The sequence below is a fragment of the Conger conger genome, chromosome 9 (genome assembly GCF_963514075.1).
Source record: "Conger conger chromosome 9, fConCon1.1, whole genome shotgun sequence".
Lineage (NCBI taxonomy): Eukaryota > Metazoa > Chordata > Actinopteri > Anguilliformes > Congridae > Conger > Conger conger.
Window position 1 is genome coordinate 60950067 of NC_083768.1, and position 13877 is coordinate 60963943.

Genomic DNA, 13877 nt, shown 5'->3' on the forward strand with positions numbered 1-13877 from the left:
TCCCAAGCACTGCAATCGGCAGATTAGTAAATTAAGTAATCAGGAGCGGATAGAAAGCCTCTTTCAGGAGCCCGGCTGTGTGGGCGGGGGGAGGGCTGCGCTGGGGCACGGGCGGCCGGACAGAAGGATAAGGTGAAGGAGACTTACCTGGAGCAGAGGGCCGCGTTTTCACCATCCTGGCGTGCGGTCGCTCCATCGCCGCGCTAGTCTGAAAGAAGAGCGGCTTTAACGGTCAGGGAACACTTACAGCCTGCAAGAGAGTCAAATGAAGCCGCGCGTCAGTCCGATTATATGTAACGTGAAACATACTGTTGGATGTCAACTCCCCCAAAACCATAAAACTTACTTTAATGGCGCCACGTGACCGTTTATGGCCAGCGAGCCTATCTGTCGCGGCCGTGGATGATTTTTACGATCTAATTCATAGACAAACGCCCCATTCATTTGGCACCCAAATGTCACGCAGCCGGAACTGGGCTAATAAAGTTTACAGCTTTAAACTTAAAGAGATCCTCTGAACGGGCTCAGCTCGCGCTGGAGCGCACTGCCTCTCCGGCCAGTTATTGGTCAGCACCGTTTAAGCCCCACGCGCGAGGGTGAGTACAGTAACCTACATGTTTATACCTGTTGATTAACTTCTTTAATGTAACTCTGGTTTAAAAAGGGAAGCTCTACACATGTAGAAATGCGAAGTAACGCAATAAGTTAGAGAAGTTGTGATTGATCATGAAAAAAAGCCTATAACAGAGTTCACAAAAAGGCAGTTCAGTAGCAAGAAATTTTGATTTCAAAAGGGAGATTCTACAAATGCGAAATAACGATAGAAGCTATATAAGTTACTATTGTGAATCAAAAATACAACAGAATTCACAAAAAGGCCCGCTCACCAGCAACAGACAGACAGATATACGTATACAACTATACATGTACTGTAGTTATATGTAATTTATTTAGAAATTCTGCATTCTTCTGACGCGCAGAAACAGAAACGCGGTACTCTGTAGCGCATGAAAACGTTCCAGTACAAAGTTTATTATCATTCTTTTATTTCCAGTCAGTCTTAAAAACATTTACAAAAGCGGATCACGACGAGGCCGAACATTCAGGCAAGAGGACGTCAGGAGAAGCTCAGGCGGAAGAAGAGCAAATTCACACAAATCCGTGCAAATAAAGATACAAAGGCACAGCTAAAACAGACCGGGTCAAAAGCAGACCCTTTACGTTTTCACAACACAATTACAGTACAAGGTAGGTAGTGTTACTGGTCATAGAACAATAGAAACTAAAGTTTCTTTGACAGCTTAGAGCAACGAAACAATATTATGTTCCATGTTTAATAGCATCCTACATTAAACGTATACATACATACGCACATACATCCAAATGACCGACAGACAGTTTTATTTATTAAGCATTTTCTTCACTTTTCACTCAGATTGTAACACATAACTTTTCAGACGTTTTTTACGGTTTTAAACTTCAAGCGATGTCTTTTCTAAAGAACAGTAAATAAGTTAACATACACCTCGGTTTGTTTTACAATAATAAGCTCCAGACAATGATTTTACACAAAGCCGGTCTACTCACACAAGCTTTATTACCCGGCGGTCAGAAAGAGGAAATGGCGCGAGCGCCCGTCCTGCCCGCTCTGGCGGAGCTCGCGGAGTCTCTGAAAACGCACTGGAGGTGGAAAGTCCTCTTTCACCGCCAGTACTTTTTAGTTTGAAGTGCACAACAATTTAGGGACGGTAGCCGCCTCCCGCGGCGGCCATACTCATGCTTTTGAGCTTATTGTCTTTTTTCCACTTCATGCGGCGATTCTGAAACCAAATTTTTATCTGTCGCTCCGTGAGACACAAGGTGTGCGCGATCTCGATCCTGCGCCGGCGGGTCAGGTACCGATTGAAGTGAAACTCTTTCTCCAACTCCAGCGTCTGGTAGCGCGTGTAGGCGGTCCTGGCCCGCTTCCCCTCCGGCCCGGTCATACTGTCTGGTACACAAAATATCAGCCTTACAATAGTACACTACAACAAACACACATACATACACACACACAGTATCCCTTACAATAATATAATACAACACACACACACACACACACACACACACACACACAGTATCCCTTACAATAATACACTACAACAAACACACATACACACACACACACACACACAGTATCCCTTACAATAATATACTACAACACACACACACACACACACACGCACAGTATCCCTTACAATAATATACTACAACACACACACACACACACACACACACACACAGTATCCCTTCCAATAATATACTACAATACACAGTATCCCTTACAATAATATACTACAACATACACACACAATATACAATTTCGAAACAATTGTAATATGCAATTTCTGTTTTTGAACATTTTTAACAAAACCAGCATCATATGAACACGCACGCGGCCAAGTAAATTAAATCAGGATAACTGAAGGAACGTGAAATATTTAGTGTCACTTTTTGGGAAAAACTGGAAAACTTATACATTGGGAAGGGAAACGTTACATAAATGTACAGAAATAACAGCAGGCATAAACATTCGACTATGCACGAATATCACGCGTGCACGCCCCTGTACTCTTGCTAAACGCGCTAAATTCCACTGTTCAGCAGTCTCCCAGTTCCAACAGACTTTGCAGCGCAGATACATAACCACACACGCAGAAAGAAGGACAGACAGACAGACATACAGATGTACGCGTAATAGTAACGGCGCGTGAAGCGCGTGATCTTGTTTACCGTGACTCATGTGCAGTTTGCGCATCCAGGGGTAGATTTGAGGCTGCACGCCGTCGCTCAGGTTCTGCGAAGTTGTCCGCGCGCTGCCCGCCGGCTTGTCCGTCCCAGAGACCTGCGCGTCGGGGACAACTTCCCCGGTCACCAGCGCGCCGCCGCCGTTTGAACCGGAGGAGGAGGAGGCGGTGGGGCTGGATATTGAGTTTTTAACGGCGCGGATCGTTTCGCTGACCGGAGAGCTGCACACCGAGGAGCACGGCGCCGGGTCAGGCAGGGGCGAGTTGTTCGCCGCGGCCGGTTGGTTGTACCTGCCGGACTCGGCGGATGCAGCTGTTGCGCCGGGCGTGTAGCTGGAAGCACCCTCAGTGACGCCGAAGTGTTCGGATGCGGACCGCCCGACGCTGAGATCCATCCCGTTGAAGCCATAGCCGTACCTGCTGGAATGCATGCCGGTCGTGTCCCGGTACTGCTCGGTCGCCGAACTGTGATCTCCATAGTTATGTAACTGGTAGTCCGCGCCGTTTGGGTAGCGACCGCAGAACGAGTTTACAAAATAAGAGCTCATTTGTTGATAATAATTACGCCGTTGTGATTACTTAGAGAAAATAATATGTGTGCTTGATTTGTGGGTCTTGATGGCTTTGTGCGTCTATAGCACCCCTGCACAATTTATGATGAATTATGGAAATGACGGGGACATGGACTTGATTCTCTCCTACGTAGGCGCCCAAATATGGGGTACGACTCGGAATCACGTGCTTTTGTTGTCCAGTCGTAAATCCTGCCTGATGACCTCGGGAGGTAAGCTCGTGCACAAACAGGGAGGCTGGGAGGATGCTCGAGCCGCGGGAGCGCGCCTCGGAAGGGCGCCCCTGCTCCTGACGTGCGCTTAGTTGTCGAAGTGCGCCACACGCTGGAGACGGAGGGGAACTGCGGGAGATGTCTTCCAGTCGGGGAGACGGTGGGGTCGAACAGAGGTCAACAGACATCGCGCTAAAAATGCATCTCCGCAACAGCAGCCAGACTACACTCATTCAAATCAAAATAAATAAATATGGCGGGAAATAATCCATCGTTCTTCCGAACGTTAAACGTAGGCTTATGTGTAGTTTATATGACTGAACGAGCCTATTTTAGTTTGATGGTTAAAAAAAACCTAGTTATTTATGTTTTCTTTTTTAGGCTTCCACTGAAACATCAGGCTTTCTTTGGCAAGGCATAATTACAGACATGTTTTCCGTTTTTGATGAGCGAATAAAAATAGTCTAAAACACCGTTTTCTAGTTTTCTATTCCACGGACAAATCAAATAGTTATTCGGCAATTACACCAACAACCACGCGGAGGACATTATGAATATATCTCTGATATCTCTCTCTCTCTCTCTCTCTCTCTCTCTCTCTCTCTCTCTCTTTATATATATATATATATATATATATATATATATATATATATATATAAACATAAATTACAAGCGGTCAATATTTATATTGTGTATAGTGACACTGAAAAAGAATCCAGCGTTTGTAGAGGTAATGGGCATCAGCAGTTTATCAATAGTTTACAACTGATTTAAAATAACCTAATCGAGGCCTGCCCCAAAAACGGAAATAAATGCATTTATTAACGTGGTTCACGGAACCTTAACTGACAACAAAACCAAAGCACGAAAAGACATAGCCATACAAATAGGCAGCAAAACGCCGTAATTAAATGAATGTAGTCAAGGAATATTTTATTAGATTTCTTGTAGAAATGCCAATAATTATTGCATATGATATGTATTAAGAAAGTGTTTTGGAGCGTCCACTTTGAACCGAGATTCTTCGCAGGCTGCCCGCTCGGCCCCACTGTCTGGGAGACGCAGAGCGCCGCGGGTATGGCCTCCATAGTCCCACTGTTCCCACAATTCGTTTCTCCTGGTTTTACCTTCACGCGCTGTTTAAGAATCTTTAGTAGGAAGTAACGGTATGGATTTGTAAATGTCTCGCGCAAACCTTCCGTTTGGAGTCTGGAGTCTCCCGTCACTTTAGAACAATGAACTAATATATTATTCTTGAGCCTATATATAATTATTTCACAATTCAACTTTATTGAATATTATTAATTTTCCTTAAACTTTCTTCTTCTTCTTCTTCTTCTTCTTCTTCTTCTTCTTCTTCTTCTTCTTCTTCTTCTTTATTATTATTATTAGCAGCAGCAGAAGCAGTAGTGGTAGTGTTTGTTGGCGCGTGGGAAGGCCATACAAATCTGCGCCTGCAGGCCTGTGTGTCCCGCCGCGCGAGACCCCGGGACCCAGGAGGAAGTGACAGCCCAGCGGTTTGTCCAGCATGTGTCCGCGCGCCGCGGTGACAGTATGTGGCTGCGCGATATTTTAGTATATTTCGTCCCCGCGCCAAAACCAGTAAAGTAAACGCTGTCATTCCTCCTGCACGTGCCTCTGGTGCCAATATAAACACTATGTACATGCGATTCAGCATTGTGTGTGTGTGTGTGTGTGTGTGTGTGTAAGAAGGCTTTAGAAGCAATAGAGCATTAATATCAGAGATATCCTGCCTAATAAAACGCCCCACAATGCTGCATAGAGCCCCGGGCAGACGGCTGAGAGTAAAACCATGTACATAATTAATCATTCTAATTATAATTGTAGTTTCTCCTGCAGCTTGGCTTCATTTTGCAGCAGCATTGTAAAGTCAGACACCGTAAATGTTCAGTGTTAACTCATCTCGTACAGGGCGAACATGGTTTCTCGTGCAGGGCGAACATGGTTCTGACCCAGTAAGAGCTGAATTCCTCCGTCTCGCGCTGCTGTTCTACGCGCGGCGAATAAAGAGCCCGTGAAAACTTTCATTATTATTGCGATTCAAAAATATATCTTACTATTATTCAGGTTATTTTTCACTACTACCTGAAATAAAGTATATCACCATATAAACAACACAGCAACAAGTATGACTCATATTATTATTATAACAAAATCTAAAATAATAATAATCATATTAATAAATACCATATTGATGATAATAATAATATAGGCCTAAAGAAGAATAAGTTTAAGAACACCCATAATACTAATAATAATTATTCTTGTTCCTATTTCAAAATAGACAGTACATTACAAAATATAATTTATAATTTATAATTTATAATTTATAATAATTATAATTACTATTATTATGTGTATATTTAATAACTCTAATTATTATGGATGTCCTTAATCATATTATTTTAATGTGTTATTACTCTTCTTCTTATTATTATTATTAGTAGTGTTAATAGTAGTAGTAGTAGCAACAGCAATAGTAGTAGTATGTGTTGCGTCTGTTATTGCAGCAGCACGTGCAACATTAAATTGCTCCTGTCAGGAGGGGTAATGGAGCCCTGCTTTGACGGGCACGCGGAGGTGGTTATTTTGGGGAGTTTGTGTTTCATGTTTGGTTAACACCCAAGTGTTAACCACAGCGCTGCTGTGTCACGCGGAATGGCGCTCTGCCGCCGCGGCCTTCTGGGCCCGTCAGTGCGGAAACAGAGCCGCACCGGAGACGGAACATTATACTGGGGGTTGTACAGACCGCCAGACGCCTGGGAAGGCCATATAAATCTGCGCCTTTAGGCCTATGTGTCAAACGGCATCTTTCCGGTTAGTGACACCAGGTAAAAACTGATATTTCTTCCAAAAACAGGACCAGCTGTTTGTCCGGGCATGTAAATTAAATCTTAATATTATTATTATTATTATTATTATTATTATTATTATTATTATTATTATTTAATTAATATTATATTATTAATTAATAATATTAATTTAATAATAATAATAATAATAATAATAAAATTCTGTAATAATCATAATATTGCCAGTAGTACCACGATTAGTATCACAATTTTACAAAGTCACACAAGTTTTATTGGCATGATTCCTGCATTAATTACCATTAAACTGACCTGCATTATTTTCTATGGATGTTACAATGAAACAACCTGGCAAACCAAAAACAATGTGAGACCGCGGTATTCTCTGATACCGTGACAGGAACCAAGACAAATCTACAGCTGACGATCCGCCGGCATAGCGCGTCATCCTTACAGAGACTCATCCTTACAGAGACTCATCCTTACAGAGACTCATCCTTACAGAGAGGTGACGTCACCCAGCGCAGCTCAGGTTTCGCTCACACCGATGTTTCATATCTCAGGCATACTGTACTGCCAACTAGTATTTTATGAATGCGAAGTATAACGGATAATGGAATTTTAATTTAAACGAAATACCTGCTTAAATAAGATGCATCACAGAGGCGAAGGGCCATCGTGTGTGTGTGTGTGTGCGTGTGTGCGTGTGTGCATGTGTGCGTGTGTGTGTGTGTGTGTGTGTGTATACTGCATGCAGATTTAAACCTTTTAGCAGTGGTAAAATAATCATGTTGTTGGAGATCTACCGTCCTGTAGGTTTTCACACCAACCCTAACACAGCACACCTCATTCAACAGCTAGAGCAGGGCTGCCCAACCCTGTTCCTGGAGATCTACCGTCCTGTAGGCTTTCACTCCAAACCTAACAAAACACACCTCATTCAACAGCTCGAGATCTCGTAGAGATGCTAATTATTAGAGTCCGGTGTGCCAGATTAGGGTTAAAATGTTAAAATGTTAAAATGAAAGCCTATTGGATGGTAGACCTCCTGGAACAGGAGTCTACCATCCAACTGGACAAGAGGTTGTTATTTAGCAGACGGCATTGCATTTCGTTTCAACGCCACAAGGAGGCGACATTTAACGACAAACTAAGCGGGCGCCGGAAGCGACTTTTCCTTCATGACAACACGCTCTCGCTCTGGCAGATGTCAGAAAATGGCGCTCATCACAACATACCAATGTCAAATAATACAGAACCAACAGAAACACAAAGCATACAATAAGCTCAACTGTACATCGATATATTGGAATTTAAAACTGCTTCTCCCCGTGTGTGTGCGTGTGTGTGCGTGTGCATGTTTGGAATCTGTGTAAATTATTTAACATTGTAAACACATTAAAACCACATTGCACTGAAAATGAAACCATCCATCAAATGTGGTGTGAACCACAAGCAGCACGCAGATTAATTGTCAATTGACAAGTTTTGCCGGTGAACACGTCAAACACAGTAAACACGCTTCTGTGGAAAACAGTTCAGTACAATTAGTGTCAACAACTCCAATCATGCCTGTAGGCTAATTAAACGCTCCCAATTAACTTTAGCATAAGTAACCCGCGGTCTTACCTTGCGACGGAGCTGGGGTGGCGCGCGGCGCGACTGGCAGGTGTGAAGCCGGGAAATGGCTCCTCGTGTGAGCCCCCCTCTCTTCCCAATTCTGCCGATGTTTAGCATCCATCCCCGCGCCATTTCGAGCCATCTGCCGTCCACGGCGCTCGTCTTATACTTCCACAGAAGAGATTTTGTTTTCTTCGCGGTTCGAAACAATCCGTCCACACTGCCTCTCACGGTAACACGACGTATAACGCGGGGAGATCCGCGTCTGTGGAAGATTGGACAGCAGAGTGCGGCTCTGTTCTCTAAAGGGAAATTATATATAAAAAGTTCATGTTCACGGCTACAATCCACATGACCAGCCGCGACCAATGGAGAGACGGAGCGCCTCGTAAAGTTGTTTTGCAAAGTTGTAAATTTTCATACGGAACGGCGGATTTATGGCTCTGCGCGCAAGGGGCAGGTCATTTACTGGGCGCCATTTTACCTGGAGGACGAACGCAGCGCGCGGAATGAACAGAAACATTATAGCCTACTGACCGGACAAACGCAGAGCGAACAGAAACATTATCCTGACCGGCTCTGACACCAGCGACAATGGTCGCGTTTAAACGGAGCTCATATAGTCATAGTGTCGCGTTCCAACAATTGTGTCAGTAGTTTTTTATTTTTTATCTGGCAGCGCTTTATGTGGGATTTTGTTGCAGCTTCTGTTATCATAACAATGTGTAATGTCATATTTTGGTTTATTTGTTTTATTCTACTTATTTATGTGAAATAAATAATATTGTAATTGTTTTACTTCATAATAGTAAAACATTCATATTTTCATATTGTGTGGAATCTGTGCGTCGCGCTGGTCTGTGATTTCTATATAAACATGAGCTTTAAAATAGTTGTGAATTTCAGTTAATTATATATTTCAAAATTATTTTCCGTGTTCTCGTTCTAATGTAAAACAAGCAAATCAAATGAAAAGGCTTAAGTATAACGGCTCGGATGTATTTATTCGTTCACTTGTGTTACAAAATATCGTATAATACCATATAAACTGTCGGATTGATTGAACTGGACTGTTTTTACAGACAGAGTTGATGGTAAGGGAATCGCCCTTACAGCACACACACTTCCGGAACATACACCATATATATTCAGAAACTTCATAACACATACAACAAGCTTACAGTGCACATCGTAAAATACACCAACATTTGCCCATGTCTTACTGAAGGTTATTTTTTTAAACTTTTTTTTTTAAACTAAATTATGTGAGGTAGGCCTATTCTTGCACATGACACATTTTGGTGTATATACGCATGCGTGTACGCCAGAAAAGCGACTTTTTATTAAATTATTTGCAGTAATTTACATGCTGAGCATTTAGCCTACACGATTTAGACGCTTTACAAAAAAACAGACAGCCACTAAAAGACATAGTTAGTTTGGCCCCAACTGGTAGCACATAATTCAAGGTAGTGTTCGGCAGTTTTAATTTATGTTTTTATTATTTTTACCCTACTCCGAATCGGGTTTGATCTCCACTAAAAAACTAATCCCAGTGTTGTGTGCGCGTGATAAGAAACATCGCACAGCTGACAGCGAATCCTGCGTTAGGTAGTTCGTTTTGCTTTTTCCTTACAGGAACGTCCGGTAACACAATATGTATGGTAGTTTTATGTTTTTAATTGTTTTATTTAAAATATATAAATTAAAAATATAAATAGGTAGCTTAATAATGACGGCACGTACAGTCAAGGGAGTTTCAAATGAGCTTCTAAAGGCTCACACGACTGGGCAGATATTCACTCAGCAGCGCTTACACTGCATTCGCCTGAACAACTGTAGCTAAACCGATCCATATTTAAGTAAGTAAAGGTCCAGTACTCAAATTATGCAGCTTTACATGGATGATAATATCTTATTTGACGGCGGGCGCATTGACGCTGCTGTCTGTCTGAGTGTTTAACTCTGTGTCCATCTCCTTCCCCTCCGCAGCGACCGTGACGCCGGAACCGGGACCGGGATCGGGTTGGGAACCGGGACCGTCGGTCTTGTGGTCCTTCTTCCATTTCATCCTCCGGTTCTGAAACCAGATCTTGATCTGTCGCTCGGTCAGACACAGCGCGTGGGCGATCTCGATGCGCCTGCGGCGGGTCAGGTACCGGTTGAAGTGGAACTCCTTCTCCAGCTCCAGCGTCTGGTACCGGGAATACGTCTGGCGGCCTCTCTTCCGCTCCGGGTCTGTGAGGGAGAAAACATGGCGCTCCAAGGAGATAACCTTCTAAACACAGAGTCAAAAAGCCTACTGAATGTGTCGCTTCCAAACCACCGAGGGACGCACTGAGAGTTGCGCTCGGTCATCACGCGCCTCCGGAAATACACACGTTTTTCCACTGACTGCAGCTGTCTGTATTTGTCTTTATTATTAAGTGCATATTTTTAGTGAAGCTGGGTGGTTTGGGTGCTCAGTTTTTAAATATATTGTCGTCCATTTACAAAGTACAATTTCAACACTTTAGCTGCGAAAAAACTTTCAATAAACGAAATCATATTAATGATACATAGGACAAGTACAGGCACATATTTAAAAAAAAGGATTGTTTGCTTATATGACGCGGATTTTAATGCTTTTCATGCAAATGCATTTATATGTTATTATAATACTAATAATACTAATAATACTAATAATAATAATAATAATAATAATAATAATAAAATAAATTATTATTATTATTATTATTATTATTGGGGGTCAGTTTAAATTGTAAAGGGGTCTGGTCTAGTCCTTTTAATGAAATCATAGGCTACAAACGGACCCTTTCTGCCGAGTTGTCTTACAGCCACGGAGGCACAAGGGGACGTCCGACGCGTGCGCATATATACACTGCGGTGAACTTTAAAGCAGCGGAAATCTAATTAATTTATTGCCGTGGAACTCATTACCTCCACAGTAAAAGTTTTATGATTCGCCATGGGTTTGCGCGGCGACGTAAAAGGCAGTGACGGACTCGTTAAGCGCGCGCCGCGGCGGCCGCTGAACGCGCGGTCTGGCTCGTACCTGAGGAACGCATCCACGGGTACATACGGAGGTGCTCTTCGGACGCGCTCAGGTCGCCGCCCCCCGCGGTACCGGAGGCGCCCCTGGGCAGGGCGCTGCAGAGGAGGTTCTGGTCGAAAGAGCCGCAGGGCAGATTGCAGCCGTCGGCGCCTGCTCGGTACCCGGGGCTGAAGACAGAATGACTCGGGTAGGCGACATTATTGACGCTGTAAAGTCCAGACAGAGGCGAGTGGAAGGCTGCAGGTCCCGGTCTGTGCGCGTCCCTTTCGGCGCACTGCGCCCTGTCCGCGGCGCTCTGGAAGGCAGAACCGCCCGTCGCACACTTGCTAAAAAGTCCATTCACATAATAAGAAGAACTCATAATTTTTTCCGGTGATTTGTTGGCCAAGAGTCTTCAGTGTCGTTTTTACGAGGCGCGTGATGAATGACAGCATTACACCCCAGATTTACGCCATACCCCATTTTCCCAAGAACAAGGAGAATTTTCACACGTGATCACACCCCGTGACCCAGTGGAGCCAATCACGGATAAGTCTTTCACTGGAACACCGACGAGCAGAGGGCTAGTGGGAAAATAGCTAAACGCACACACAAACACACACACACACACACACACACACACACACAAACACACACACACAAACACACACACACACAAACACACGCACACACGCACACACACACACACACACACACACACGCACACACACACACACAAGCACACGCACACACGCACACACACACGCACACACACAAACACACACACACACACACACACACACACACGCATACACACATAACAAAACATATGTACGATAAATGAGTAGTTCACTAGAACATTCAAAGTTCATCAGAGTTAGCCTCACATACGTTGGATTTCATCCAGCCTCAAGTAGAGGAAACACACACACACACACACACACATTTAATTTATATTCCTTCGAGTTGACTGGGGAAATAATACAAAATTCTGAGTTGTTTAATTTAGACATTATTATCTGTTTAAGATTCAGATATAATGTGGATACATACAGGTGGATACCTGCACGTGCCAATACGACAGTAAAATGGCGCCGTGTGGTGTGAAGCACCGCTCGCGCTCCCTCATTTTTACACTGCCCTCATAAATTCCCTAAACATGTGAGTGATTATTTATCGGGGGATACCTTCTGCAGTGCGTCGGGAGCTGAAACATGGCGGCGCGTCTCCGAGTGGAAGCTCGCGCAGCCGTGTCAGCGGCGGGCGGCCTTCGCCATGAAGCCGAAACTGAGAGAGATCATTATCGCCAAAACTACAGCTACTGCGATTATAGCTGTAACCTTTAGCATAATCTCACACAATTAACATAGATAGTGAACTGGAGGATGTCCGGAACATGTTTAATTTCCTAAAATGGAATTGTAAAGGCCTACTCAGTTAAAATAGTGTAAATCGGAGAGGGGTTAACATGATGTATTAAAACAGCGAGATACAAAAAAACACGCATATAGACAAACACTCTTACTCTTTCTCCCTCACACACACACACACACACACACACACACACACACACACACACACACACACACTTCTCTCTCTGGCTTACACACATGTACAAACACATATATATCATGCGTGTGTTTGTGTGTGTGATACATCAAACGTTTATAACGGTTATAAAATAATATATTTCATTTTGCCCTGATTTCTTACACACAGAAACGTATACACACACACACACACACACACAAACACACACACACACACACACACACACACACACAAACACGGAGCAGACTGTTTGTTGTGTTGCACTGGTTGCGCATACAAACCAAGCATATCGTTTTTAGACTAAATAAAATGCATTTAATGCAAATTATTATTGATATTATTTACAATATATTTTCTTGTGTTATAGCTTTATTGCCCCTTCATAATTTGCACAAGACATGTATGATGGCATGTCTCCCACGAAGCCTAATTTAGTTTTATATTTTTGCAAATAAATGTTTGCTTCAGTAAAGACTGCCGATTCGACAACAAGGTGTCCGTGCGTGGGCAAATTCTATATTATTGCTTCAAACCATTCTTATATTTATTAAGTCCTTATTCTGGTATTTAATAGCACTAGTAGCAGTAGTTTATTAGGCCTACAACCATAATTCTGGAACAAAGAACATTATTCATAATTTCTATTTATTTATTATTTATCTCTGGAGTCGCCTATTTACAAAATGGTAATTCCGAATATGTTTGGTGGAATTATCAAACACTAATTTAGTTTTATAGCCTACATGTATTTGTTAGAAAACTACATTTTAATGATATCCTGCTAGTTCTGGAACACAAATGCACACACACGAATGAAATTCGTTAAGTAAAGTAAATGCTTGTATTGTTTAGATTATATTATGTTGTATTACGTTATTGTTTCTTTACAAGTGGCACGACTTTATTTTAATTAAAATAAAATTATTACGACGGCATGTCCATAATATAATTATAGACATTTTTTTCCGTTTTTGCTAATACATTTTTACTTCAGTAAAGTCTGAAGATTTCACAACCAGGTGTCCGTTCGTGGGCAAATGTAAATGGTTCCATACTCATGTACAAATGTAATGATGCTTCAAACTTTTGTTTTATTTAATATGCCCTTATTCTACCATCATAATGCTGTACCCGATAACATCATATCCCTACAGGTCCAACAATCATACTTTTATAATAATTATGATAATATGTAATATTTTATCGAAATTACAACCATAATCTCAAACAGTATGAAACGCGAGTAAGCGATTCATTTACTTCCATGAATG

General features: G+C 42.5%; 3 protein-coding genes across 5 annotated transcripts in view; all 3 read right to left on the reverse strand.

Annotated features, from left to right (window-relative positions):
• hoxa3a (homeobox A3a) overlaps positions 1-8108 on the reverse strand; it is a 35063-nt gene extending 26955 nt beyond the window's left edge. The window contains exons 1-2 of one of the 3 annotated variants that reach the window (XM_061253657.1): positions 8031-8108; positions 148-208 (exon numbers count right to left, since the gene is read on the reverse strand). The gene's annotated coding sequence lies outside the window, so the exon portion shown is untranslated. Of the gene's footprint in view, positions 1-147; positions 217-8030 lie in introns of those variants that run through there. The other 2 variants (XM_061253661.1, XM_061253658.1) reach the window with 2 other exon arrangements.
• On the reverse strand, positions 1013-3811 carry hoxa5a (homeobox A5a). Its single transcript, XM_061253667.1, has 2 exons — positions 2773-3811; positions 1013-1990 (listed from the first exon to the last, which is right to left on the reverse strand). The coding sequence occupies exons 1-2, from the start codon at positions 3332-3334 to the stop codon at positions 1740-1742; spliced, it is 813 nt and encodes a 270-aa protein (XP_061109651.1). The 5' UTR covers positions 3335-3811; the 3' UTR covers positions 1013-1739.
• An 896-nt stretch (positions 8109-9004) lies between the features above and the next one.
• Positions 9005-11523, reverse strand: LOC133136311 (homeobox protein Hox-A7-like). The gene is made up of 2 exons (XM_061253669.1): positions 11077-11523; positions 9005-10259 (listed from the first exon to the last, which is right to left on the reverse strand). Exons 1-2 carry the CDS (start codon positions 11435-11437, stop codon positions 9937-9939), a joined length of 684 nt encoding a protein of 227 aa, XP_061109653.1. The 5' UTR covers positions 11438-11523; the 3' UTR covers positions 9005-9936.
• Positions 11524-13877: the final 2354 nt, after the last annotated feature.